Source organism: Mytilus trossulus, chromosome 12 (genome assembly GCF_036588685.1).
Source record: "Mytilus trossulus isolate FHL-02 chromosome 12, PNRI_Mtr1.1.1.hap1, whole genome shotgun sequence".
Taxonomy (NCBI): domain Eukaryota; kingdom Metazoa; phylum Mollusca; class Bivalvia; order Mytilida; family Mytilidae; genus Mytilus; species Mytilus trossulus.
The window spans coordinates 25939286-25966035 of record NC_086384.1 but is presented as its reverse complement, the minus strand read 5'-3'; the positions used below and the strand labels follow the sequence as shown (position 1 = coordinate 25966035).

General features: G+C 30.9%; 1 protein-coding gene and 1 long non-coding RNA gene across 2 annotated transcripts; one reads left to right on the top strand and one right to left on the bottom strand.

Annotated features, from left to right (window-relative positions):
* The first annotated feature begins 314 nt into the window (after positions 1-314).
* LOC134693610 (uncharacterized) lies at positions 315-4312 on the top strand. Its single transcript, XR_010102423.1, has 4 exons — positions 315-1104; positions 2267-2336; positions 2668-2726; positions 3834-4312. It is a non-coding gene; the product is annotated as an uncharacterized LOC134693610 (long non-coding RNA).
* Positions 4313-13744: 9432 nt separating this feature from the next.
* LOC134693607 (uncharacterized) lies at positions 13745-25649 on the bottom strand. Its single transcript, XM_063554450.1, has 4 exons — positions 25558-25649; positions 23643-23753; positions 22523-22678; positions 13745-18735 (listed from the first exon to the last, which is right to left on the bottom strand). The coding sequence occupies exons 2-4, from the start codon at positions 23742-23744 to the stop codon at positions 16543-16545; spliced, it is 2451 nt and encodes an 816-aa protein (XP_063410520.1). The 5' UTR covers positions 23745-23753; positions 25558-25649; the 3' UTR covers positions 13745-16542.
* Between the last annotated feature and the right edge of the window lie 1101 nt (positions 25650-26750).

Sequence of the window (26750 nt, the reverse complement as noted above, 5' to 3'; positions counted from 1 at the left end):
GGTGTAAAGATTCTCCATTTTCAATTAGATTGGAAGCTTGTATTTACAATTGTTAGATCTTCTTCGTTATTCCCCCACCCCCTGTATCTCTATTTCATTTTTACTTTGAAAATGAAATGGAACAGACAAATTTTACTTGTCAACTTAATAATGGTCTGTCTAGTCAAAAGGCCTCCAGTTGGTTTAGAATGGAGAATCTAAAAAAAAATATGTAAAGTGTTTTTTTTTTAGTTTCCTGAATTTTTATATACATTTTGTTATTGCTCCCTTTCAATTTTTATAAATTCCAGACTTTAAGTTTTGGATTTATGGGGCTTTATTCATAAAAAAAGGGGGATTTTTCACACCTGGACAATAACTCAAAAAGGCTTTCACCAATGTCCATGAAACTTTGGTGAATTGTTTATATCTATTGACATAAGCTCCCTTTCCCTTTTTATTAATTTTAGATTTTATGTTTTCTTAAGTAATGAATTTTTATACTTAAAAAAGGGGGATTTTATGCAGTTTTGGTGAAACTTAAGAGCAACGGCCGTATCATGTGCTAAAGCGCATCCCTTTATTGAAATGTGTTGTAGTTTTTACATATTATTATTTCTTTATTTTAATTATACAAATTTTGTATTGTTAAATATTTAAAGGGTGTGGAGTCTCAACAGGGTGAAATTTTCAGGACAAAAGGGAGGTAATTCCTTTGTTATACTCATTATACTTGAAATTTCCTGAGTGTTTATATGGAATATAACTTTTTTAATTAAAATATTCACTTTTGTACACATTTTCTTTAAATATCAGATGTATACTTGCTAAAATTACTTTTATTTAGAGTTCTGTAAATAAAAAAAAAATGTAAGCAGAGCTCTAGCTATAGATAATAGATTTGGAGGGTGGGAGAAATTGTGGGTAACTACAATTGATTAGGTGAAATTTCAAAAGACTTAAAAAGTGCATCTGATATTTATTTTTACATAATGTTATTTCTGAAAGCAAATGGACAATAAGATGAGGACATAAACCACCTTCCAGGTTAGGATAGCAGCTCTTAAGGAAGATGGTCAATTAAATCTTCAACCCAGTCTGAGGCCTTACCATGAAAAATATGTGGTGAGTTGAAATATTCCACAAAACTAATGATCATATTATTATAGGCATTTTAAATTATTTGTTTATAATGGGTTTGATTTTGAGGACATCTACATCAATGCTGAACAATTTTAAAAAACATTAAAAAGAAGATGTGGTATGATTGCCATTGAGACAACGGGCGATATCTTTTTGCGCCAAAAAGTAACTCATTTGCGCCCCAACTTAATTGCGCCAATACTTCTTTTGCGCCACCTAATTTTCTAAAGCTCTGAATTTATTATTTATTGAAGGTTGTTTTGACAACATATCGGTTGCTTTTCTTTTTCAGACATCTTCACTCGTGTAAAATATTCTATTACTAACCAATTCATTTTTTTTTTAAATTTGACGAGTGTTCAGTTAAATTTTAAGTAGAAAGGTAAATTATAATACATTAATGATATAGGTAAAACATTTACAAGTATGATATAGGTAAAAATTATTTACAGGTAAATGTGGCGCAATTTCATTTCATTTAGTGGCGCAATTAATACCACCAAAATAAAAGATAGTGGCGCAATTAATACCTTTTCAAAACTACAATTGGCGCAAATTGATTCTGCCCGAGACAACTATCCACAAAAGACCAAAATGACACAGATATTAACAAATATAGGTCACTGTACAGCCTTCAACAATGAGCAAAGCCCATACTGCATAGTCAACTACAAAAGGTTCTGATAAGACAATGTAAAACAATTCAAACAAGAAAACTAACGGCCTTATTTATGTAAAAAAAATGAACGAAAAACAAATATGTAACACATAAACAAACGACAACCACTGAATTACAGGCTCCTGACTTGGGACAAGCATGTACATAAATAATGTGGCGGGGTTAAACATGTTAGCAGGATCCCAACCCTCCCCCTAACCTGGGACAGTGGTATAACAGTACAACATAAGAACGAACTATAAAAATCAGTTGAAAAAGGCTCAACTCATCAGATGCACAAAAATACAAATGGATGTGAACAACAACTTGTATTCAATTGAATTGTTTTGTACCTTAGGTATCAAGTTAACATACAGAAAATGATAGTATAAGACAAATTCATAAGAAATGTGACAAGGCATAATTTTGTTACACTTTTTAAAAAAATCTTATGTACAATTTAATCTTAAAAACATTTTTTTCCAGGTTGTTGAAATTACAATGTTTTCATGGTGTGGGGAGTAAGACTTGAATATCTGATATTGTTAACATGATGGTAGGTATTCAAGCTTTTAGTTTTTTTCATAATTTAATAGTAATTGATATCAATTGTTTTTTTTAAAGGTTTGAAATACTATACTATATGATAAAGTACAAGTTTATTTTTGTATTGCAAACTTAATAGAATTGAAAATAGCAATCGAGAATGAGTTGGAGAGATAAAAAAAACATACAAAGAGCAGAAAACATAACCATTAGTTTGATTTTGAATACCAATTATTTTCTCACAGAATTTTGTTTGTTATTCGAGAACTTTTAATCAATTATTATGATCTATATATATTTTTTAAAGTGGCGAATAACTGACCTTGAACTTTGTTTTACAGGTTAGCATCACAAGTTTCCTTTGGGTAACTTGCTTGAGGAGTAAAGAGAGCTGTTTAAGGTGAGAATTTATTAATCAACAAACAATTTAAATTTTAATTATACATGTATCTATGCCCCTAGATATCTATGTATCCATTTTTACTGATTTTTTGTCCCTTTCCTGAACAAGAAATATGAAGGGGATATAACCTGATATCAAGTAAAAAAATAGCTTTTATAAAAAGATGCATAATAACTGCCTTACATTCAGTGGTTCATACATTCGTTTCAACTTTCAAAAGAATTTTATTCCTACATTTTTAACATAAATTTTGTGTGGAGTAAGTGTCAACTAAACAACAAATAACATACCGTATTCAATTATTTTAACTTTTTGTTTAGTGAATTTATCAGCAGCTTCTGCATTCATCATGTTGAATATTTCAAATAATTACTCATGGAAAATTGATGTTAAGGTGGTACCCAACACTTTCACTAAAATTAATTTGGCTCGTTTATATTTTCATAAAATTTTGACAAAGTATTACTTTTGACCCTTTGACAAAAATATAAAAATTTCAAAAACGTTGAACGAACTATTTTATCAGATAAATTACACTGATTATATAGCAGTTTTACAAACACTACTTTTGATCATTAAAAAGCTTAATCCTCCCTAAATAACACAACGTATTTAAAACGTTTAGCTGATTTTACAGAGTTATCTCCCTGTAGTGTAAGGTACCACCTTAAGTCTCAGAAAAGTTTGGAAAGTTTATTTTTGTCTTCAGGAGCCTGTTTCTGGGGTTGTATGTTGATGTGTTACATATTTGTTTTTTGTTCATTTTTTGTACATAAATGAGGCCATTAGTTATCTTGATTGAATTGTTTTACAGATGTCATTTTGGGAATCTTTTATAGTTGACTTGATAATGGTTTATGGGCATTGCTCATTGTCGACGGTCATACAGTCTATAGTTGTTTTAAATTTCTGTATCATTTGGTCTCTTGTGGAGAGTTGTCTCATTGGCAATCATACCACATCTTCTATTTTTTATATTTCACATTCAGTGATATCAGGTTCTTTTTTTATTTGAAAAATTGCACATTAAATGTTATTATATTCCAGAATAATAATTAATTCGAAATCAAACAATAATTAAAACTTGACTTTATTTCTTTTCAGTTGAAAGTGTCACCTTTGCTGCCTTGTGTGGTACAATCTTCAGACAATATCCTGCAAACCGTGGCTGAACTGTTACTATCTTTTTTTAGTAGAATCCTTAGACAGTAATCTTGTGGCAGAATGAGTTGTAAACAAATTGTTTTTATTCCTGTATTGAGTTTCAAATTGGATATTTTTTTATTTATATTATTTGTATTCCATTTGCATTCAATTATTGTTTTTTAATTGATGAATCATTGAAACTTAAATTTTGCGGGGTCCTAAAGGACTTTCTTAGAGGGGGCCAGCGCAATTGATTAAACAAAATTTTTCCCGCAACAGGGAGAGGAGACATCCCCATAAATATGCCTTTGAAATGGGGTGTTAAAGAAGATTTGTATTGTTTGTTTGTTTGTCCATCATCAGCTCTCATCCACAGCTTGGTAGATTTTCATTGAAACTTTCAGCTGATTTTCTGTACTAAAGGCAGTATGTTTTTTAATTTATTATAATGAAATTTTGGGTTTTCCCAACCTTTTTGAAGTGAAAACAATGGAACACAGTGTTGGCAGATACTGAAGATTATTTGAAAGTTTAGAGAAAGTCCCATTTAATCTTGATAATTGTGGGTTAAAGTTGTAGATGGATAAACAAACATATCATACACTTACTCACTTTACCTATTTGCGAATCCAGAACTTAACATAAAGGGGCCCAACACCAGTCATTTCCTGTACAATCAACCAAATTTTTCCTCCGAAAGGGGTTTGGGGGGGGGGGGGATATTTAATAAAGATTAATATGCTTAGAATTTGGTGTGAGTAAATAAACTTTACTTTTTATTTTAAAACAGCATGTGATTAAAAATATGAAATGAATTGTTAAACATATCCTTGGTGATCTAATAATTTTTTGCACAGATCAAGATATTTAGTCAGTGGTGGATCCAGAAATTTTCCAGGAATATGGGGGGCACTGACTGCTTCAGCGGGGCCCTGCTCCAGTCATGTTTTAGTGATTCCCTAAATATTAAACCAAATTTTTCCCACTGAAGGGGGCCCTCTGAAAAATCCTCTTAATCCACGTCTCTGCTATTTTGTTTTTTTATAACCCAGTAAATAAGTTGAGATTGTTCTCAAAAAATAATTTGATTCATGTATTTTTTATTGTAGCATAAACATAGCTTTAATTTCCTTTGTTTAAGAATTGTAATGTTTTTTTAATGTCATTTTTAAAAGTTGGCACTAATTGAGGATTCTGTTGTTTATGGAATTCTTTTATAAGTTTGGTTAGCAATAAAAAGTTTTTTTTTATTAAACAAAGAATAATTACTCTGTTTACAGAATTTAATACATGTATCAAAAATTAGTCCTAGTTGCTGACTGTAATAATGGTAAAGAAAATTGGGCCACACATGTTCGTAATTTACTTTTTCAACTTGGATTTAATTATTTATGGTATACACAAGAGAATATTAATGTAAACTTTGATATTTTGAATGAACGTCTGTTAGATCAATTTTATCAGAGCTGGCGTGAGTCTATAGAGAGCTCTGAAAAACTAATATTGTACAAAATGATAAAAACAGATTTTAAGATGGAACAATATATATCGAAAAATATCAATGTTAAAATGTTGTCTTTATTAAGATTTGGTGTATTAAAACTAAATATTGAAACTGGTCGTTACATAAAACAACGAAGGGAGGATAGAATTTGTAAATGTTGTACTATGCAATGTATAGAGAATGAATATCATTTTATTATGGTTTGTCCAGCATATAGACAGTATAGACTTAAATACTTCTCAAACTATTATCATACATGGCCAAATATCAACAAACTGTATTCACTACTACAAGTTCAAACAAAAACTGTTATTTACAATTTGATGTGTTTTTTGCGTGAAAGTTGGAAACTCAGAACTTTCATATTAACGTAGTTATATTTATGTATCTAATTGTCTTTTTTATCAACAAAATGTTCATATTGTTAATTATGACTGTTCTCTGCATTTTCTTATACCTATGTATTAACATAAATTCATGTTGCTTACACATGATAATGTTGTTATTTAAATGTGCTATAGCATAATTGTGCTTATTGCAATAAACGTATTTATCTATCTTATATCTTAAAAATTAGACATGATTTAATTTAATTCATAATGCTTATTTAATTGGAAATTTCATTAGGATTATCTCCCCCTAATTAGTATTCAAAACAATATTATAAAAACAACCCGGAAAATAAATAGAATCCTCAGTAATGTCAACGGTTCATTCTGGCTATTCCTACATTTTGAATTTTATAGGTAAAATAGTAAAATCTTATGTAGGAGTTCCCAGAATTTGTATGTAAACAATCAGATTATGTAGGATTATATTGTAACAACACTGAACTAATTATTTAAGGTAAATCCAGGTAATTCTTGTGGAAAATAAAGAAAAAGAACATAAATTTTATTACAATATTTTAAATTCATTCAATATTTCAATATTTTATATATAAATTTGTTAAAAGCAAATTTGTGATAAATAATATTCAAAAACACAAAATGAATTTATAGGCTCAATGTAATTTACAAGTATTTGAAATTATATAAAAGTACATTTGTAAATGATATCAATTGAAATATAAAGTTATCTAAATTGTAGTAATTTTTCTTTGAAATAAAGCACTAATAAATAAGAAATAAATTTTGAGTTACACGACATACTCATTGAAATAAAGCACTAAAAGTACACTAAATTGACATTAAAGCAGAGCATTTATACAGTAAAAAATTTCATTTAATTAAACACATAAGAATAAACAAAGTCTGAATGAATGTTCAGCAGATGAGAAGCAGCATCTTCATACTAGAGTGGCACACTTTCATCATTCTGTAACCTTGTTTTCAATGTTTGAATACAAAAATTGGAAAATGTGATATATTTCCATATGCGACAACTCTCCACAAGAGACCAAAATGACACAGAAATTGACAACTATAGGTCACCGAATGGCCTTCAACAATGAGCAAAGCCAATACCGCATAGTCAGCTTAAAGACCCCGAAGTGACAAATAGAAATACATCTCACAAAAACACCAAGTGGACGTGGACGAGTACTAATACATCCCCACAACAAGACAACAATTTGTACAGATCTGAGAGTACTCGCAGTTAGTGACAGCTAGTTTAAATCCGATAACAACTAATGAAAAATGTCATCCATCTCAGACTAAAATATCAAGCTGTTCACATCTGACATCCTATGGATTTAGAAAAAAAAACATCACAAAGTCTGTCATCTATTTCCCTGTATATTTTCTCCTTCTTGGACCATGTTTACCACCAATTCTTTAATGCTTAGTGTGAAGCAAGAGCAAGGAAGGCTTCTTCTTGACTCAACAACTTGATCATGCTGAAGATGTTTGGGTGTGGTGCATTGGCTAACTTCTTTAGTTTATTATGTCAACCTTCTAAATGATTTGTTGTTAAAAAATCATTTTTTATTCAAATAATGAAACCATTCAAATCTTTGAAGCGTAAGTTGAAATTGGTGGGTACTATTAAATGCTTTAACTACATTTTCTTTTAAATGATTTTATTTTCAAGAAATTCCATATTAGAAACACTTTATCATAAAACTTGATACGGGTTTTCCAACTACCAAAAAATAAGCAACATTTTTTACATAAATTTCAAATAAATAGTTATTTTATTTAAAATCCACAGTTAAAGTTACCTGGGACCTAATTAGAGACTAATGATTAAAACAACATATCTTGCAATAACAACATCTATTGTTATTCCACTAATCCCCCATGTAGGAATAGCCAGAATAGAAAAATACAAAATGTAGGAATAGCCAGAAGACACCATGTCAACATTTATTTTGTATAAATGTAATATTATGCTAATGATACAAAACCCATGATGCAGATCCTTTTCCTCCTTTTTATTGTAGAGATAATTTACAGACGTGTCCAAAATCATATCCCTAGAATCAATTTGTTTTTTGATATTCGTACACACCTAACAAAAGCAGATTGTGTTTGGTTTCATTTGGATATTTTGTATCATTGTGATATCATAATAATTATAATTGGTAAATAAAATATATTTGAAAAACCAGCCTCATTTCATTTGAATTTGGATAAGTAAAGGGGGAAGAGATTTCTGTGGTCCACGGTGACACACATGCAGATGATTTATATTTCCATTAGGTGTCGATCATCATCATTCAACTTTTTTAAGAATTTTTTGTGTAATTTCTTTGCTGGTTTGAATAAGACCCAAAATAAGAATTGATCATTGTGTTTGCTGATTACCATCATATAGCTACCAATGCTGTTAATAGGTGACTATAATGCTAAAAGGATTTATGTAAAATCATAATTATGCAAACTGTAGAAGAGGCTCGATAGCTCCATATCTGTATGCAGATGCCTCATGGTGTTTCATTATATACGGGTTCGTCAATCCGTGTACAAAGAAAGAAGGGAACTTCATCCACTTCAACCAAAAATCCATCTGAATTTCACATACCTCTTGATGATATTGGTATTGTCGCGGTGTTGAAACAAACACAGATGTGTCAGCATATTTTGTACAGAATTAAAATAACTCTACCAAGTTGTAAAATGTTGGTCCTAAGCATGAATAATGGAGGAGCGAATTCAATTATTTAGTCGATTTATAAGTAAAAATAAATAAATTCAGAAGTTTAGCAGGACGAGTTAAATTCATCAAACTGGTAAGACAAGACGAATGTATCATGACAGAAAGTCACATGACAAAAAGTCACAGACAAAAAGTCACTCACAATTCAGTTTTGAGATTACTTTTGTTTGAACAAGATTACATTTATTTTAAAATATTTTTTTTCACATTTTTCTTGAAGTTTTATGTTTCAAGCATTTTTGTAATAAAAATCTTCTCAATAAATGTCAATAACGTTCAAGTAATTGTTATGAAAATAAAATGTCAAAGTGACTTGGAACCTAAATGGCTTCATTTTGCCAATATAAATATCCTTTGCATGATTAAAATTTAATACATCTTCAATTATCAAGGTTTATGAGTTTTTTTCTTTTTTTAACTTAAAAAGGATTATATGGTATAAAAATTTGTAAGGGTTCCGCGGAACCCAGTGTCTCGCCTACTTTTGCTGTTTATCACACACTCAACAAAAATGATGAAAAAAATAAATAAAATTATTCCTCTTGACACTATCTTTGGATTGTCAAGCTTCTGTTCAAGTTTGGTAAAAATTCAGGCTAGTTTAAGAATGTTAAAAATGTTTTAGAAACTTTAACTGCAGACTGTATGTAATGTTAACTGGAAGAAAAACTAAGTTCATTTATAAGAAAATGCGGGAAAAATGGAATTTTATTTTTTTAAATTTACTTCTGGATACTATCTTCTGATAATAAACAAGCTTCTGTCAAAGTTTGATAGAAATCCGGTATAGTTTAAGAAAGTTATTAAAATTCTAAAAACTTTAACCACACAGTGAATGTAATGTTTCCCAGCAGAAAAAAAACTAGGTCCATTTATAAGTAAAATACGGAAAAATGGAATTTTATTTTTACAAAATTTACTTCTGGATACTATCTTCTGTTCATAAACAAGCTTCTGGCTAAGTTTCGTACAATTCCAGGATAGTTTAAGAAAGTTATAAAAATTTTTAAAAATTTAACCACAGAGTGAATGTAATGGTTCCTGGCAGAAAAACAAAGTCCATTTATAATTAAAATACGGGAAAAATGGTATTTTATTTTTACAAAATTAACTCCTGGATACTATCTTATGAACATAAACAAGCTTCTGTCCAAGTTTGGTAGACATCCAGGATATTTCAAGAAAGTTATTAAAATTTTAAAAACTTTAACCACAGAGTGAATATTTGTTGACGCCGCCGACGACGCCGACGCCGACGGAATGTAGGATCGCTATGTCTCGCTTTTTCGACTAAAGTCGAATGCTCGACAAAAACGTAAAGAAAATATTTCAAAATATATTTGAACAATTGTCAAAAACATATTTGTGACTTTTTGTCCTATCAAATTTGTGACTTTATGTCCTGTGACTTTTTGTTCTGTGACTTTCTGTCCGTTTACCAACAAGACAAGATAATTTATTACAACTTAGGCACTCGTTACAAGATTGAAAGTCAAGATTCTTATATGAAAAAATCTCACTTTCACTTTGTTTCTTTTTAAGGTAAATGAATAACATGTTTTTATTAAATTTCATTCAAGTTTAATTTTTTTTTTTTTTCAGACAGTCAATTGACATGACAATAGTAAACTAAGGAAGTTGATAATCCTCTGAGACTCTGTTTGAATATACTAGTATTTAAAACGAATGTAGAAAGTCACAGGACAAAAAGTCGCAGACAAAAAGGTCAAAATACATTTTTTTAGAAAAAAAGTGTTTGAATAAGAAAAACACTAATTTTAAAAACATTTTTTTTTAAAGTTTTACTTGAAGTATTCTATATAAACAACTTTGTTATTTTAATGTATTGATTAAATAAAATAATGATAAAATAATTGATATGTACCAAGGAATATATCATTTGCATGATCAAAATTTAATGAATTTTAATTTATCAAGGCTTAAGGAAAGTTGTCTCATTGGCACTCGCACCACATCTACCTATATCTATTATGAACAAATATTCAAAGCCTAGAAATGAAAATATGTAACTGAAAAGAAATATAGATATATGTGTATTGTCTTGTCAAAAACTGCCCATATTTATGTAGCAGAACCATTTAACTGCCCAATAAATAACTAAAAGTTTACATTTTAACAATTTTGTAAAACTTATTTTTTGGGGCCAAAAAGGGGTCTTACCGGACCTACTCCTTTTGAAAGGAGGGTTGTTAAAGTACTGCCATGTAATTTGGCAAGCAGAGCAAGGCCAACAAAAGTTGGAAAACTTTATGTTAAAAAAAAAATATTATTCAACCAAAATGGGGAGAGTTGTACATCCTCTTCTACCCACCTTTGAATCTACCACAGCTAAAAATAAAGTATGCCTTAATAAAATGGTTAAACTGTATTGTCATTACTACCGGCGTTTTGCATTTGCGCCGATTTTTTCTTTCATTTGCGCCGATTTTTCTTTTCATTTGCGCCGATTTTTTTACAGGTAAATAACAGGTAAATTACAGGTGAAATTATATAAGAAGATGTGGTATGAGTGCCAATGAGACAACTCTCCATCCCAGTAATGTTATTTTCATTTATCATTAAAGGCCTCTTTCGTCAGCCAGTTGTTTTATATTTTATGAATTGTCAATCATAACATGTATATAACTGTTGTCTCCTGTTTTAAATCAAAAAGTAAAAACCTATTAAGATAAAAGCACTTTGCTTATACTAAAATGACGAATTAAAAATATATGTACAGCATTCAAATCCATAAAAACGGAATACATTCAAATCATAAATCCGAGTATGTATAGTAGGCAACACATCTAACATATTCCTTTCTTATGATTTCGTCTCTTCTACATTTGGTGTAATTGTCAATAAAGAAGGCCATCTTTTCTTTGTCTGGCATACGTACTGGTTGTGGCATTTCTAGAGTTCGCATTTTCTCACAAGGGAGCTATTAAACCAAGAGTTCCACATTCGTTAATTTTATGGACGCCATTACGAATTGGTTGACCGTTATGGAATGTGTACTTGTACGTTGTCTACGAATGTATGAAATTTGTCATCAGAAGGAGCGGAGCGTCAGACAATGTCAAACGTGAAGAAGTCATCGATTTCATTTAGGGAAAGGAATGGTAACCCGAAACATTGGGATAGCCATTTACCAATTGCAATGTCACTTGATTTGTCTTTATACTATGTCCTAGGCCAATTAAAAGTATGAACTTACCTGTAAATCCAATTAGGAAAAAATATAAAATCGGCGCAAATGAAAAAATGAAATCGGCGCAAATGAAAGAATGAAAATTTTCAAAATCGGCGCAAATGTCATACGCCCATTACTACCATATAAACTACATAATGATTTTCTGCCTTGAGAAAAATCATAAATCCAAAAGATATTTTTTGTTGTTCAATAACAAGAATAAATGATAAGGAGAATGATTGCCAATGAATAGAGTATAAATAACTTATTTGCCTGCTTATGCAGTAAAAAACACATGATAATTTTTGCTGTGTAAAAGCATTTTATTACTGGTAAATATAATCTTTAAGAATTTGCAATATTTAAAATGTTCATTCTAATTTGGCACAAACTATTTCTTCAGTAGTATATAGCCAGAAGGGCATTGACAAAACTAAAAATTTACCAGTCTAAGAATTATAGTATTTGCATGCAATTAAATGTACATCAAAATTAAAAAAACAATATATTCACAAGCGAACAAATTTAAAAATGAAATTGCAATTACATGTACAATTGTTTCTAAGGACTATGCAGAAAGTAATTCATGGTATTGGAATGAGTGCATACCCATTTCTTATAATGAAATATTATCTAGATGAGTATAATTTGAAAGTATTGCTGCCACAAGGACTCCCCTTACCTATATATATATATAAGTTGAAAAGGGTATGTTTCTATAACTTATTTTCCAAATTTACACACACAAAAAAGAGAAAAAAATCAGATCAAGACTCTTCAGTCCCTAAATTCATAATACAATGTAATTGTGATTTAAGCATCATTTTACAAAAGATATAATTTATGGGTATTACAATATTAGACCAGGGAGGTAAGACTTGGTCATTGACTAAATGATTTCATGAAATTTGAATATGCAGTTGATTGAATATGGCATTATTTATAAATGTAGCAGGCAGATACTTTCTGTGAAGAATGTACCAAGGTGAAATTTTAAAAAAACAAGAAATTAAAAATTGATACTTTTAGTTGGTGGAGCATTAGTTGAGAACAAAATAAGCTAAAAATATTGATAGGTTATTATGAGCTCCTCTAAGATATTTGGATTTTTAAAAATGTCAGAAAAAGGATGACTCAATTATATATGGTTTTATTTGGGTCTAAAATGAAAAGGAAAGAAATTTAGAATCTGCTTTAATTTTGGTAAACGACCTTTTATAAGCTATATGAGCTAAATTACATGTGAAAAAAAGCTTACATTGTTCTGTCAATTTTATAAGAAAACAGGTGGTTCCCTTAATACAGAATTATAGGTGGATCCTGGGGCCACTTTTCGTGAGAAAAATTTGGTTGATTATATAGGGAATCACTGAAGCATGACTGAAGCAGGACCCCTTTAGGTCAATCAGCTGGCCCACCTTATGAAAAGTTCTGGATCTGCCGCAGAGAATTCACCATAATTATTATATTAAGGTGGCTAGGGCGTCTTAATTAAAACTGACAGAATTTTTTGATAACTTGTCAAGATAAAGCTTTTATCATGCTTTTTTCAAAACTGTATTAAAAAGTATGGGTCACCGGACTTTTTTTCACGCTACAGGTTGCGCAAAATTGTCAGATTTTGTATAGATTATTCATGGAAAATTAAATTTTGTGTGATAAAACGAAAACATACTATAAGAACTTTAAGATAAAATGTGAGAATATTGCTCTTATAACATGCTTTCAAATAAACAAAAGAAAAAATGGGGTCACCGAACTTGTTTTCTTGCTACATATCAAAATAGGTAAATTCATAACACTTTCTACTGTAAAATTTACTTTATCGGAGTTATCTCCCCTTATTTGGCAAAGTTTGAAAAAAATCTAATCAAACACAAACAAGGCGTTTTTTACAAAATTACAACTGAAGTTATGTTAAAACACACAATTTTCTATATTTATATCAAAAGTCTTTTACATAATTTACATACAACTCTCAAAATTTGCACATTTCATCAAATATATAGACCAAAGATATCTGCTTATTTAAAATCCAAGATGGAGGAAGACACCCGAGCCACCTTAATGTGAAAAAAAGTTTTTTTTGGTGTAGATTGAAGTTAATAAGAATGATGGAAAACAATGCAGAGGTGCTAAAAAGCTTATGAAAGAAAGTTTGTTTAAGTTTATATAAAACATAATGGAAACATAATGGAAAATTGTTTAAATTTTATAGGATATGCACAATTCTTAGAAAATATAAATACAATGCATCATTTGATTGGATAACAAATAGGAACAGTCTATTGCTGTAATTTCATGCAGTTGAAATCAATAACAATTCAAAACTAAATAAATAATAACTTAATTAAAACCATAATATTTTACATTATACAGACTTAATAAGTAATACATCATGCTTTCTCAGCAAATGATTAACAAACTAACTAATTACTAAGATACTCTAAAGTCAACTACCAATATGTGATGAATATACATCTGGCTTTATTTCATGAATTGAGAAGTCAAAAATTAATCAGAGACATATATACAGAGATTGGCAACTGCAACAGTAGTCAGCGAAATGTATTTGAAATCACCTCTTTCTATTTTAACATTCTAATATTTGGTGAATCAAATGTTTTAACAGAATAAGGAAAATTGTTTTATTTAAAAAAAAATGTATGCTGATTATCTCCCTTATCATATGAAAGAAAAGTTGTATTAATTGTATAGGTACTGTTAAAACAATACAATATTGTTCAGATAATTCAAATCACTTAAAATTGATTAAACTTTAATTGGCCAATCTACCTAAGGACGAATAACTAGTATAATGTCCTTGATCTACCACAAAAATCAGACAGTGGTGCATTAAACATGTCGAACAAAAACCTGCCCAACTTTACATTATTTAGTTCAGAGTGTTTCATGGTCAGAGACCACAATTGTCGTCCCTTGATTTTTGTTGTTCACGAATATAGTCCCTAGTGTGGACAGTGGGTTACTTGCCATTAATTTTTATACCCCTTCCAAATTTATTTCTCCATGTTTAATGCGTCAAATTGATAGTAGGTGGGTGAAATTACGCTGTAAAAAAAATTGGGTTCAGAATTTTAAAGGAAAGTAGTGATTTGGTTTAGCTGAAAAAGGTTGAAAATCAAAACTTCGGAAGCTGTCAAAAAATTTCAAGACACCCTAAACATAAAATTGTCCATATTTTGAAATAGAGCCGATGAAGTTTTCTATAATTTTGATATAATTTGTCCTAAAAGTAGTACAACACACTTGTAAAAGTTTCTTTGAGAAAGCACAGGTGGGATATCTTTTATTTTCATTTATGTTCTAAAAGAAATGCACTACGAAATAATTGTGGTCTTGGACCTCATGGTGCATGAATATGACATTCCTTTCATTTCTCTGTTCTGTCAATTTGAGATGTAATTTGAGTGAAATGCACTAGAAATTAATACTCGAGGGGAGATAACTCAGTAATTCCAACCAGACAGTGTCTAGCTATTTCTAGAATTAACAGACAAGCTGAGTGAGAAACAAAAGTCCTTCTATTAGAGGTCTGTCATTTAAAGAAGAATCAACCATATCATATACATTGACTTTTCATATCTGCAAATATACCCCAAAAAAAATATGTGATCTGGAGCTTACGACTATTGTGTGTTATGGCTCTATCCTTCTGGTATCTTTTGCCTCTCTTTTCCAACAATTAAGTCAGTTACATACTTAAATACTAGCCTTAGAAATTGTTCAGTTGCCCATCTGCATTATTGAAAGTATATACAATAAAAGCTGAGGATCAGATGTTTATTGGTAAATCTGCAGATGGGTATACCTCAACATATTTGATATGGTTGATAGGTCTTTAAATGACTGACTCTATTTCTAACTCGGGTAATAATGCCTTCAAAATAGACTGGTTTTATTGGTTTTTTGTTTTTGCCCATGTTTTGGAATTTTCTAAATTGGATGATTCTTATGAAGGCTAGCTGTGGCACTTAAGTTTGAATAAAAATTAATATTAGGTCAATAACTATTCAAACTTTATTGATGACATTTGTCAATGAAGTTTAAATTATAATTCATTATTGACAAACATTTCAAACAAATTAAAAACCTTTGATGAGCTTTTCACCGGTTATATAAATATATACAGTAACAAATAAAACAAAAATTAAGGCATGCCAATAAATAATAAATAACGTATAGCACAACTCTAGTACAAACAAGACACTTATAAAGCACTTTGAGTGAATGAAAAAGATCAAATTTGAAAATTTGAAAATAAAACATGTATAAATCATATACTAGTTTACTAAAAATATCTATAATTTGATTTTGCAATAACTAAAATGTCACATGAGCATTATATATGTACAAATGAGCTCTTTATCTGGCTATTACATACATAGTACATTTCATGACAAATTAAAAAGACATGCAAGAGGCAAAAGTATAATTTATTTTCATCAGAAATAAGCAATTTATTTTAAAACCCAGTACTAAACATCAAATAAGAATAAGATTTGAAGAAAAAGTCACTTAAATTCTTTTTTTTTTGTGACGTCTGATATAGTTTTGACTTTGATCTTGATTTTACCTGCAGAGAAACATGTCCAGTCATAGATTGAAAAAGTATTTTCCTTTCCTTTTTCTACCATTACTGGTTAGGATTCTTAACTTGGTCATATGTTTTGCCAATGGTGAATGAAGGGAATTGAAAGCAATGCTTATCTAAAGGTTCATCAGATGACCCTCTGTCTCAAAATATAACAAAATACAAACTGAAAACTAAACACAATATACAACTTTGCATTTCTCAATATTTTAAGTGGCTGTAATAAAGATGTTAAACATAGTCTCTATTTTTTCTAACACTTCTTTTTCTCTTCCATTACTTTCCGATCACCTTCCCTCTGGAAAAAGTAGAAAGCCTCTCCTAGCAAAACTGGTACAGCACGATTATCGAGATAATAAGAGTGGAACTTCTCTGCACCATCACCTCCAGATCTATATTTATCTAACTGATGATTTAATGCTTTCCAATCAACTTGTATAGCAGGGTAAAAATCTTTGAGAAACTGCATATACTTAGGTGTAGGAAATGGTATTTTCACTCTGATAACATCCATCAGATATGGATCGTCCATGACACAGTTATCCATAGGAAGGGAAACAGCTTTAGATATTTCTGTAATATACTCATTCTCCATCAGGAGGTAGTCAATATATTTACGTATAAGACCTCTGTGACTGATTGATCTTACATGAGTTGGATCAACGTCCACTTTGGACCCACGATCCTTTGACATAAATTTTGGATGAATCAAGACGGTCTTTGTTGGTGGTGCAGGAACAAACAGATTTTTCACAATTTCATCATAGTTAGCTACAGACTCTTGTGGGATTTGTTGTTGTCTTGATCGTTTTCTTCTTTTTGTTGGACTGCTACCATCATCTTCAAAGTTAGGTTTACCATGTTTCTGATCCAACAGAACAATCTTTCTGACTTGTCTTCTGCAATCCATTGGAACGTTACCTACTTCTTGAAATGGAATATTTTGTCCTGGAATGCCTGCTCTTGGTACAGAATAATCTAGTGGTACACCCATAGGTAGTGGGTGAAAATTTCTATAATCTGGTGGCAATCTAGCCTCATCGTCATATTCATATGACATCCTATGTTGACTTGTATTACTCCCTGACATCCTTACGGGCATTCCCATATTTCCATACGGTGTGTTTTCTGGACTTTGAAATGGTGGGTGACCTTGGTTGATTATGTTATTATTGCTATCATACATAGCTATATTTTGAAAATTTCCTTCCCACTGACCATAGGGATCCTGTACTGGTTGTCCAAACATGTTTGGTTGCCATGTGGACGATGGACTTTGTCCATACATTGCCTGGAGAGGGTAGTTTCCATGATAATTAGGTCTAGGGTACACTTCCCCATGGTCTACAGAACTACAATAACCATATCGTGAATTAGTGACGTGAGTTTCTGCACCATTGGAATGTGGTGCATATGATATGTTTCTACAAGAGGCCATATCTGTCATCAGTTTGGCAGCTGCTATAGCATCCTCATCGTGACTATCAACTGGTCGTGGAAAACCTTGGTACTGCCTAGATACTTGTTCTTGGTGTTGATGTAGAACAGGATCTGACTGAATACTAGGTATAATGTTATCTATAGAATGATCATCATCCTCATCAAGATTACTATCGTCAGAGTGGGTTTGCCGTGTAAATCTCCTCTCTGAATTTGTTTTCCTACCTTCCTGTGACATATGATAATCAGCCAGAGTCATCATCTGTTCATCTCCATCTTTTTTCCGTCTTTTACTCTCAACATGATCAGCCTTCTCCTCAGATTTAACTTCAGTTTCTCCTATTTTCTTATTAAGTTCAGCTATGTCTTTAAAACTTCTTTTACTTCTGTGAACCTGTTCATGGTTATGTTTCTCAGCATCTTCATCAGATTCCTCGTCTTCAATACATATTGTAATTGCTTTATCAAACACATCCATGACTGTATCATTAGAGGAAGTTGTTATCTTCCTATGTTTTCTTTTTAGGTGTTTAGATACAGCTGTCTCTTTCTTATTTGACACATCTGATGACGTTTTGGATTCAAGTGTCTCTGACATTTTAGGCAGTTCTGAAGACTTTTTAGATTCAAGTTTCTCTGCTCTAGTGTAAAAATCTAGTGACTTTTCACGCAGTAGCATATCTTCCCTAGTAGAGTCATCCAAATTATTTTCCTTTAGCAGAACATCTTTTTTAGGTGACTCATCCAATAACTTTTCTAATAGCTTTACACTTTTTTTTGACACACCTGACTTTTTTGGTGATGGTTGTTCTGCTTGATCGGATAGATCTTTTGACTTCTTAGGTGTCAGCATCTTGGTCTTTGTTAACTTTATGTGACTTGGGGATTCCCTATTTGGCTTTTCTGAAGATTTCTGCATTAGTAGCTTTTCTTCCTCCTTTACCACACTTAAAGACTTTTCAGTCTGAAGTACCTCTTCTTCATCTAATTCTTTTGGGACTCTCACCTGCAAGCAAAAAGTAAAAAGTAACTAAATATACAGGTGTTCGTCTATATAAACCTAACTTTATAGAAAAAAGTTGGCATACTAGAGAAAAGCAAAAAACATAAAAGTCGATAAGGTTGCCATCTCACATCAGATGGAAACTATTATTTTTACTGTTTTGAGAGAAAAGCATGGTTAATTTATTAGTTGAAATTAGATTTCAAACTAGCTTTCAGTAACTAATACTCTTTGATTGGTTCTTTGCATCTTTTGTGATTTTGGTACTTGCTTTCTTGCTAAGTTAAAATCTGTTGAGTCAAGCCCTTTTGACCTTATTTTTACAGTTTGTGCTGTTACAATACTGTTCTAGGTTTTGGTTTTTGTGTTTGTTGTCTATGCATGGGGAGAGGGGTTGAATTATGCCTAATTCCATTTGTTTTAACCCACTACAAACTTGTATTGCCTGTCCCAAACAAGGAGCCTGTTATGACCTGTAGCTGTCATAACAAGTTTACTGTACATTTACTGTTTTAGCATTATGTCCCGAGGCTATTGGTTTTTTGAATTGTTCTATTTTTTTTATCCTTGGGCCTTTAATAAGCTGACTGTATAAGGCCAATATAATATCTGTTAGTGATCACATCCTTGTTCTTTGTTAGATAGTTGCCTCATTGGCAATCAAACCATATCTTCTTACTTTTATAATGAGACCAAACTTTAAATCATCTTCAGCTATCTCTAACTCTGTTTTATATTGGTCAATTGGCTTTTCTCATTGTTGAAGTCCATACGGTAATGTATAGTTGTTAATTGATGTGTCATTTTGGTCTCATGTGGACAGTTGTCTCATTGGCAATCTTACCACATCTTCTTTTTTATGTAACAGTTTTGGAAATCCTTGATATGGGTGGAATTTAATACATTTTCTGTTGTTTTTCTGATGAATATATAGTTAACAAAATTTTAAAACCCTACACAATCTGCTCTTAAAAGGAGATAAATAGAATTATCTCCAACATGACATAGTCAATTCCATAATGTATTGGAGGTAACTCTTCATATTCACAACAATTTCAATGAATAAAGCTATTACACCTTGTGTGTGAAAAAAAATGAATTGTCTGGTTAATGCATGAACAGTCCTAATTTCCATTTTATAATAATTCCTTGTCACAACTGTATGTAGATACTAAAAGACATTAATAAATCAATTAGTCATGAGAAAGCATAATAATCCAGGATTTGTCTGTCACTGGAAACAACTCCCTAACGCAGGTACGCTTGTGTTAAAATAAAAATATAATGGTCCAGGCCATGTGAAAATTTCCCACAAATCTTAGGCTTGTATAAATTATTTCTTAATATAAAAGAAGAAGATGTGGTATGATTGCCAAGAGACAAGAGACAAAAATGACACAGAAATTGACAACTAAAGGTCACCTTTCTGCCTTCAACAATGAGCAAAGTCCATAACTAAAGTTGAAACTTGATATTATTTTTTTCAATTTTTACTAGCAAAAATCTGAGTCACATTTAAAACAAAATAGGGAAGAAATATTTTCAAAATTATAGTAAAGATGTGTACAAGTTTTCATTTATTCTTATATGATGTTATCAGCATTTGATTTTTTGTTGTCAACAAATAGAGTCTCTATTGTGGATAGTTTATAACTTGCAAATGTTTTTCATACACCTTCCAATTTATGTATTTCTTAATGGTTCATGCATAAAACAAGAAGAAGGGGGAAATTAAAATTACTAGAAAATAAAACAAGAATGTGTCCATAACACATGGATGTCCCACCCAGACTTTATATCTTTTTAAATTTCCAATAGACTGTGAAATTGACATTAAAATTAAAAAGATCACAACATAGGGAACATCTATACTAAGTTTCAAGTTGTTTGGACTTCAATCAATTTCATAAAAAAACACAAAATTGTCCATATTTTTGAGATAGTGTCATGATATGTTGAAAGATAACATCTTACCAGTTTTTGCAATAAGACAGACACAGTCAAAAACAAGTGGCAGGGTCAACCTAACCCCTGCAATTTCAACCTGTTTCCCTTTTTTTTCAATCCCAACCAGAAGACTAATAAAAAAAAATTTAAAGACAACAAAAGAGCCTGTACTAAATAAACTTTTGTTTGGTCTCTGGTTATATGCTTGCATTATTTATAATTTTATATGCAAATATGTTAGAAAATTTAAAGGCTGTTAATTGAAAACTAAAGCCGTTTCACACAAAACATGTACTGTACCCAATTTCACTTCTTGACTTTTACATGCTAGAAGCCTGATTCTCATTTTATGTAACCCAGGCAAAATTTATAAATAAAAAAAATATATCTTACAAGACTTGTGTTGTTTTAAATTGTATATTTATTGTCTTTAAAAGGATGAATATGCTAAAAATACAATATTACAGTTCCAGGAAAACAATAATGACAATCAAAATAGGTCTCAAGACAAACAAATATTAAATACTCAAGTCTCTCTGGTAAAATATATTTTCTGATGTTAACAGAGAATTATAGCATTAGTCTGTAAAAAAACTCTAACAAAAATAGGGAGCAATAAAAATTTAAGTGCCAGGGTGAAAGAAAGATAAACCCCTAGGCTCTTAGAAAATAATATAAGGGGACAACATCAGTATATTAATACATCACATTCAAAAATCATGATTGAGTAGCTAAAACATATAGTTTTGAAAATATTGTGTGCAACTGTTGAACAATAGACACGTAATTCAATGTGAGATTCATTATAATGATTAATACAGAAAATGCTGTATTCAAATACTGCTATAAAACTTAAGGTGGTACAGGGAGATAACTCTTGTAATTCAGCTAAACGTTTTAATTACACTGTGCTGTAAAGGGAATTATAAGCTTCTCAAAGATCAAAATAGGTATTTGTCAAACTGCCATATAACCAGTGTAACTTTAATGACAAAACGTTTTTTTGTTAAAGGGTCAAAGTAAATACTTTGTCAAAATTTTATCAAAATTAAACAAGCCAAATTAATTTTAGTGAAAGTGTTAGGTACCACCTTAAAATAAAAGTTTTGTTTTTTCTGGAACCTAGGTACTCATGACAAAATATCCTAGTGCTAAAGTCATTGCATACATTTCTAAATTTACAATACATAAAATAAACTATACTTCTAAACCAGTTACTTTCTTTTACTTTAATATCTAGAGTTGTCTCCCATGAATTGTTAAGTTTGTTTGTGAATACAATACTAGCTGTTTATACCAGACATATTTAGATTGTATGATGCCCTATCATACATTATAAACATGTTTTGTAGGGGTAATATGACAAATGTCATATACGGTGCAGGATCTGCTTTCCCTTTCAGCACACCTAATATCACCTACAGTTTTTAGTAAATTTGTGTTGCTCAATCTTTATTTTCTATGTTGTGTTTTCGTAGACTGAAGTCTTTTGGTTGTTTTTCATTGTCTGTTTGTCATCGCCTTATGAGTTTGATTATCCCTTTTGGTATTACTTTCATAAAATTATGTATACAATAATAAAAGATTACTTTGAGTAGATTAAATATTGCACAAACTTGCAATTTCAATATGAGGAATATTATACAGTATACACCAATATTTACCCAATAACCTTGTCATTTTAAAGCAACTTTAGCTTAAATGTTTTTTGTAGCATATGTTTGTCACTGCCTGGACTCTTACTTTTAGTTATGTTCTGTTTGAAATGTGTTGATGTTTGACAATAAAATGTTTTCTTGTACTATTTTTGAGGGACTGTTCTTTTGAATTTTTATTTTTATACCTTTGTTAATTCCGTCTTTGTTTCAGTTATTGAACTTTGATCTGATTCATTAGCCCCATTTTCAGAAATCTGAGATGAATTCTCTCCATCATCTATTCCTGGTTCTTTCATTTCTGTCTTTCTACTGTTCCTTTTTCTTAATGTTCTTGGTGTAACCTATAAAGTAAATTTTCAAATCAGAGATGATATTTTAATGGATATGTGATACAAAATAGTCATATTAATTATTTCCTTTAATTGAAATTTCTTACAATTAAAAACTATAATTGTGCATAGAATCTTTAGCTTTACTCCTCTTTTTCCAAGGGGCAAACTCCTGTAAAAAAAGTTGATTAGCCCTGATTCTTACAACATGTCCTTTTAGACCTTCTAAACAAAAATTGACAAAAAAGTGCTTATACAGCAATTTTATTAAACTTAACAATTATATTCAAAGTGACAATTCTTGCAAAAATAGAAAATCTCACTGATTTTCTAATTTTCAAAATATTGCTGTTGTAAACCTTTGATACAAATTTTATAAATCTGACAAGGATTGTAGAAGAACGCTCATTTGAATAATATTTCCAAGGGACACAACTCAGGTAAAAAAAATGTTCAGCACTGAATTACAAACTTGTCTGATACATTACTGTTGTAAATCTTTGATATACAAATTTCATAAAATCACTAATATGAAATACAGATTTGAGTGCATCATTAAAACGCAAATTTTTTGTTCTTCCCTCACTAGGATTCGAACCCATGCTACTGTGATATCGTGACACCAAATCGCCTGCATGCAGCCGTCCCGCAGCCGTCCCGCTAGATCACACGACCACCTGAGCTTCACAAAAAATAAAGCTTTCGGTGGCCGTGTGTTACCTTTCCTCGTCATATACATATATGTGAGATCCCCTGCAAGACCCAATAGGGACATGGATACACAGAAGAAGTAAAAACAAATAAATATATTTGTGGTTTGTCTTGTTGGATTGCTGCAGCAAAATATCATCGGTAACATTTCTTTAAATTTCATATTAAATCATAGTTTACAGCATATGCATTTGCAATGTAATGTATTATTCATTTGTTGGTTCTGATACCCTGACATTAACTATAACATTTAAGACATTTTTACCACAATTTCATTCTCTTTCTCATTTTTGTTGATACTATCATGTTCTGTTCTGGAAGATGAACTATCTGTAGACTTGTGTCTTTTTCTGTTCTGTTTAACCATTTTTTAAACCTGAAAAATTGGAGAGAAAAAATATTTATAAGTGTATGGTATTACAGAAAAATGTGTCTTGGTGATACATATATTTAAGCAAAACAAAAAATATGAACTTTATCTATCCTAGTTTTTAAACCATTTATCATACACCTCATGAACAATGCAAAGGTTCCCTAAAAAATTTGACATCAAAATAGCAAATGTCTGACGCCAAAAAGGAAAAGCAATTGTTGCATGACTTCAAAAGTTCAAGTGTGGCTGATTCTGAGGTCAAGTGTAACAAAATAGTGATATTAAAGCTTTATTGGACTTGTATGGTCTTGCCCAATACCTCATTTAATCCTGCAAAAGCTGATAAAATTTCAAACACTTTTAGAGAAAAAATATTTGAGGAGTCTTGAAGACATAATAAGCTGTTGGGGTTTTTTTCAACAGAGGGACAAAAGATACCAGAGGAACAGTCAAATGTTGAAAGACCAAGATCATTGATATCTGGAAGATTTAAACATTATAAAAATTTATATTGCCTTTATGCTCATGTCTATCTTGGATTATGTCTGTGTTGAGTAAATTTAATTACCAAAATTTATCAATCTAAGGTACTATTAGGCTGGGAACAGTATATCTAACTATTATTTAATACCTTGTTTGCATTTTACACAAATCTGTAATGAAATGCTTAGGATTTTATTAAATTTGAAATGGCAGAATACAATCTTGTTACATCTGCAACACAACAAAACGAGATTGAATTTCATTTTTTTTATATTATTAGAATTTATAAGGATAACAGCAAGTCTGTTTTAAACGCATGTTCATTTCTGTATTGTATCATTATTAACTTTGGCCCTGACGATAAAATCAACTACAATCAGTTAGTGTCAAGTCCCGTTAATATATATATGTCTCCTGTATAAGGGAAAAACCATTTATCATCGACCGGGGAAAAAAGGGGGGTATGGTTATTTAAAAAAAAAAAAAAAAAAGAATACTCTGGTCCCCAATTTTATGTAGAAAAAAATATTTAAGTCAAGCAGATGACAAAGAAAAATGATTCTGAATGCAAATTTTCTGACTCAGAAAAAAAACCATAACCACCTCCCTCTTTTTTAGTTAAATGGTTGTTACCTCATCACCTGTCATTAAATTTTAAAACAGGTTTGTGCTTAAAATACTTAAGCAACGCCTCATCATGGCACATGTCAACAACAGTCTGAACAGGTGCTACGTCTGGAGCAGGATTTGCTTATCGTTCTAGACCACACCAGTTTAGGCAGTTATAAGTGTCCAAAAAAATTTTCGCATCGCTTCGCTCGGCATAAATAAACGTATTTACACTTTTGGTATTTAGCTGTATCTTGCCTCCAAATGACCTTACATCACCTCCAAATAACCTTTTGACGTCAAGCAACAATCACTTTTTAGTTGTGACGTCATATGTTTTGAATTATGAAGTCAAAGTTTACGGGAACCTGTGTGATGTTATGTAATGGCGGACAAATTTGCATACAAGTGTAAATACGTCTATTAGATTCTACGCCCCCTCTTTCAAATATCCTGGACACGCCCCTGGTGTTGCTCTGTCTTTAGTTTCCTATCTTGTGTTTTGTATACTGTTATTTTTTCTTATGTCATTCTTAGTTTTATCCAAGACATTACCAGTTTCTGGTCGTTTTCGATAGCAAATGACTGTTTGATCAGTTCAAAAATGAGTTTGGTATCTCTTTTTAAAATCCACTCTCTCAAATACTTGCCTGTGTGTGGCTGAAAGTTGTTTTAAACTATTAATATTCTGCTACTTGTATATCACTTCTTTTACCTATAATTCAGGACACATCAATTATCTTTCAACTTTAAACCTATTGCAATTTTCGAAGAAAAAAATGTATATTTCTTTGAGGCGTCTGCAACAACAAACAATGTTGAATTGTGGGAAATATATGTTTTACTCGGTTATCTCCCATGTATTTTGCAATGCCGTCACCAACTTTTTCTTTAGAGTTACTGAATCATCACGAGAATAAAATTGTGAATATATTTACACGACAAAACTCGAAAACTTAGATTTGGTTTAATCTATTTCTTTGTCCTCAGAACATAAAAAGAAAACATCACATCAACTAATTTCAGATTCTTTGGTATTGCTTAAACTTATTATAATTTGATTTTAATTTCCACTCAGGTGTGTTCGATTCGAATTATCAAAATCCGCACACATAATAGACACTAGAACACACCCGTGATATTGCGGGTCCGTGACTGAATAAAAGTTTATAACTATGCGTCAGCCTTATTTTAGTGATTGGTATTGTCATCTGATAATGTCATGCCGATTATAATATGCACAGTTTCCTCTGCTTTAAAATTATTCCTGTTTGAACCCGTCGATCTGGAACTTAACCATTTGATTTTCCGGGGGGGGGGGGGGGATTTTTTTTCTGGACAAACTTTTTTTTTTCGCCTACGGCGAAAACCAATCTTTTTTTTTCGAGACAGACGAGTCGAAAACAATTTATTTCTTTCAATTTTAGCATTACATCATAGTGGCAGCTTCAATGCAACATTTACAGATCTTTACAAAAAATACAAATAACGTTAACGGTTTTAACGTACTTTTTCCACTCAGATTTGCTACTAATTTTTTTGTGTTTGTATGCAAATTTGATAATCGGGAAGGATTTTTTTAGCCGTACGGAATATAGTTTTCACATGTTTGCCATCAAGGAATAATACTTAGTATATAAATCCTTGTTGCTACTAAGTTGATTTATTTTGTGTGGGTTTTTTTTTCTGGCGCAAAAAATATTCACAGCTATAACCTTGATTTCAGATTGTAGAGAGCAGAATATTGATTTCCATCCTGTCTTTGGCTATTGTTTAAAAGTTTTTATCAGACTGGGCCAGAATGTGTATGTGTTTTATTTAATCATTTGGCACTCCCTACTCTCGTTTCACAAAATCCATTGGCCGTAGCGTAGTCCACGACATTAAAAAAAAACATAATCCTAGAAC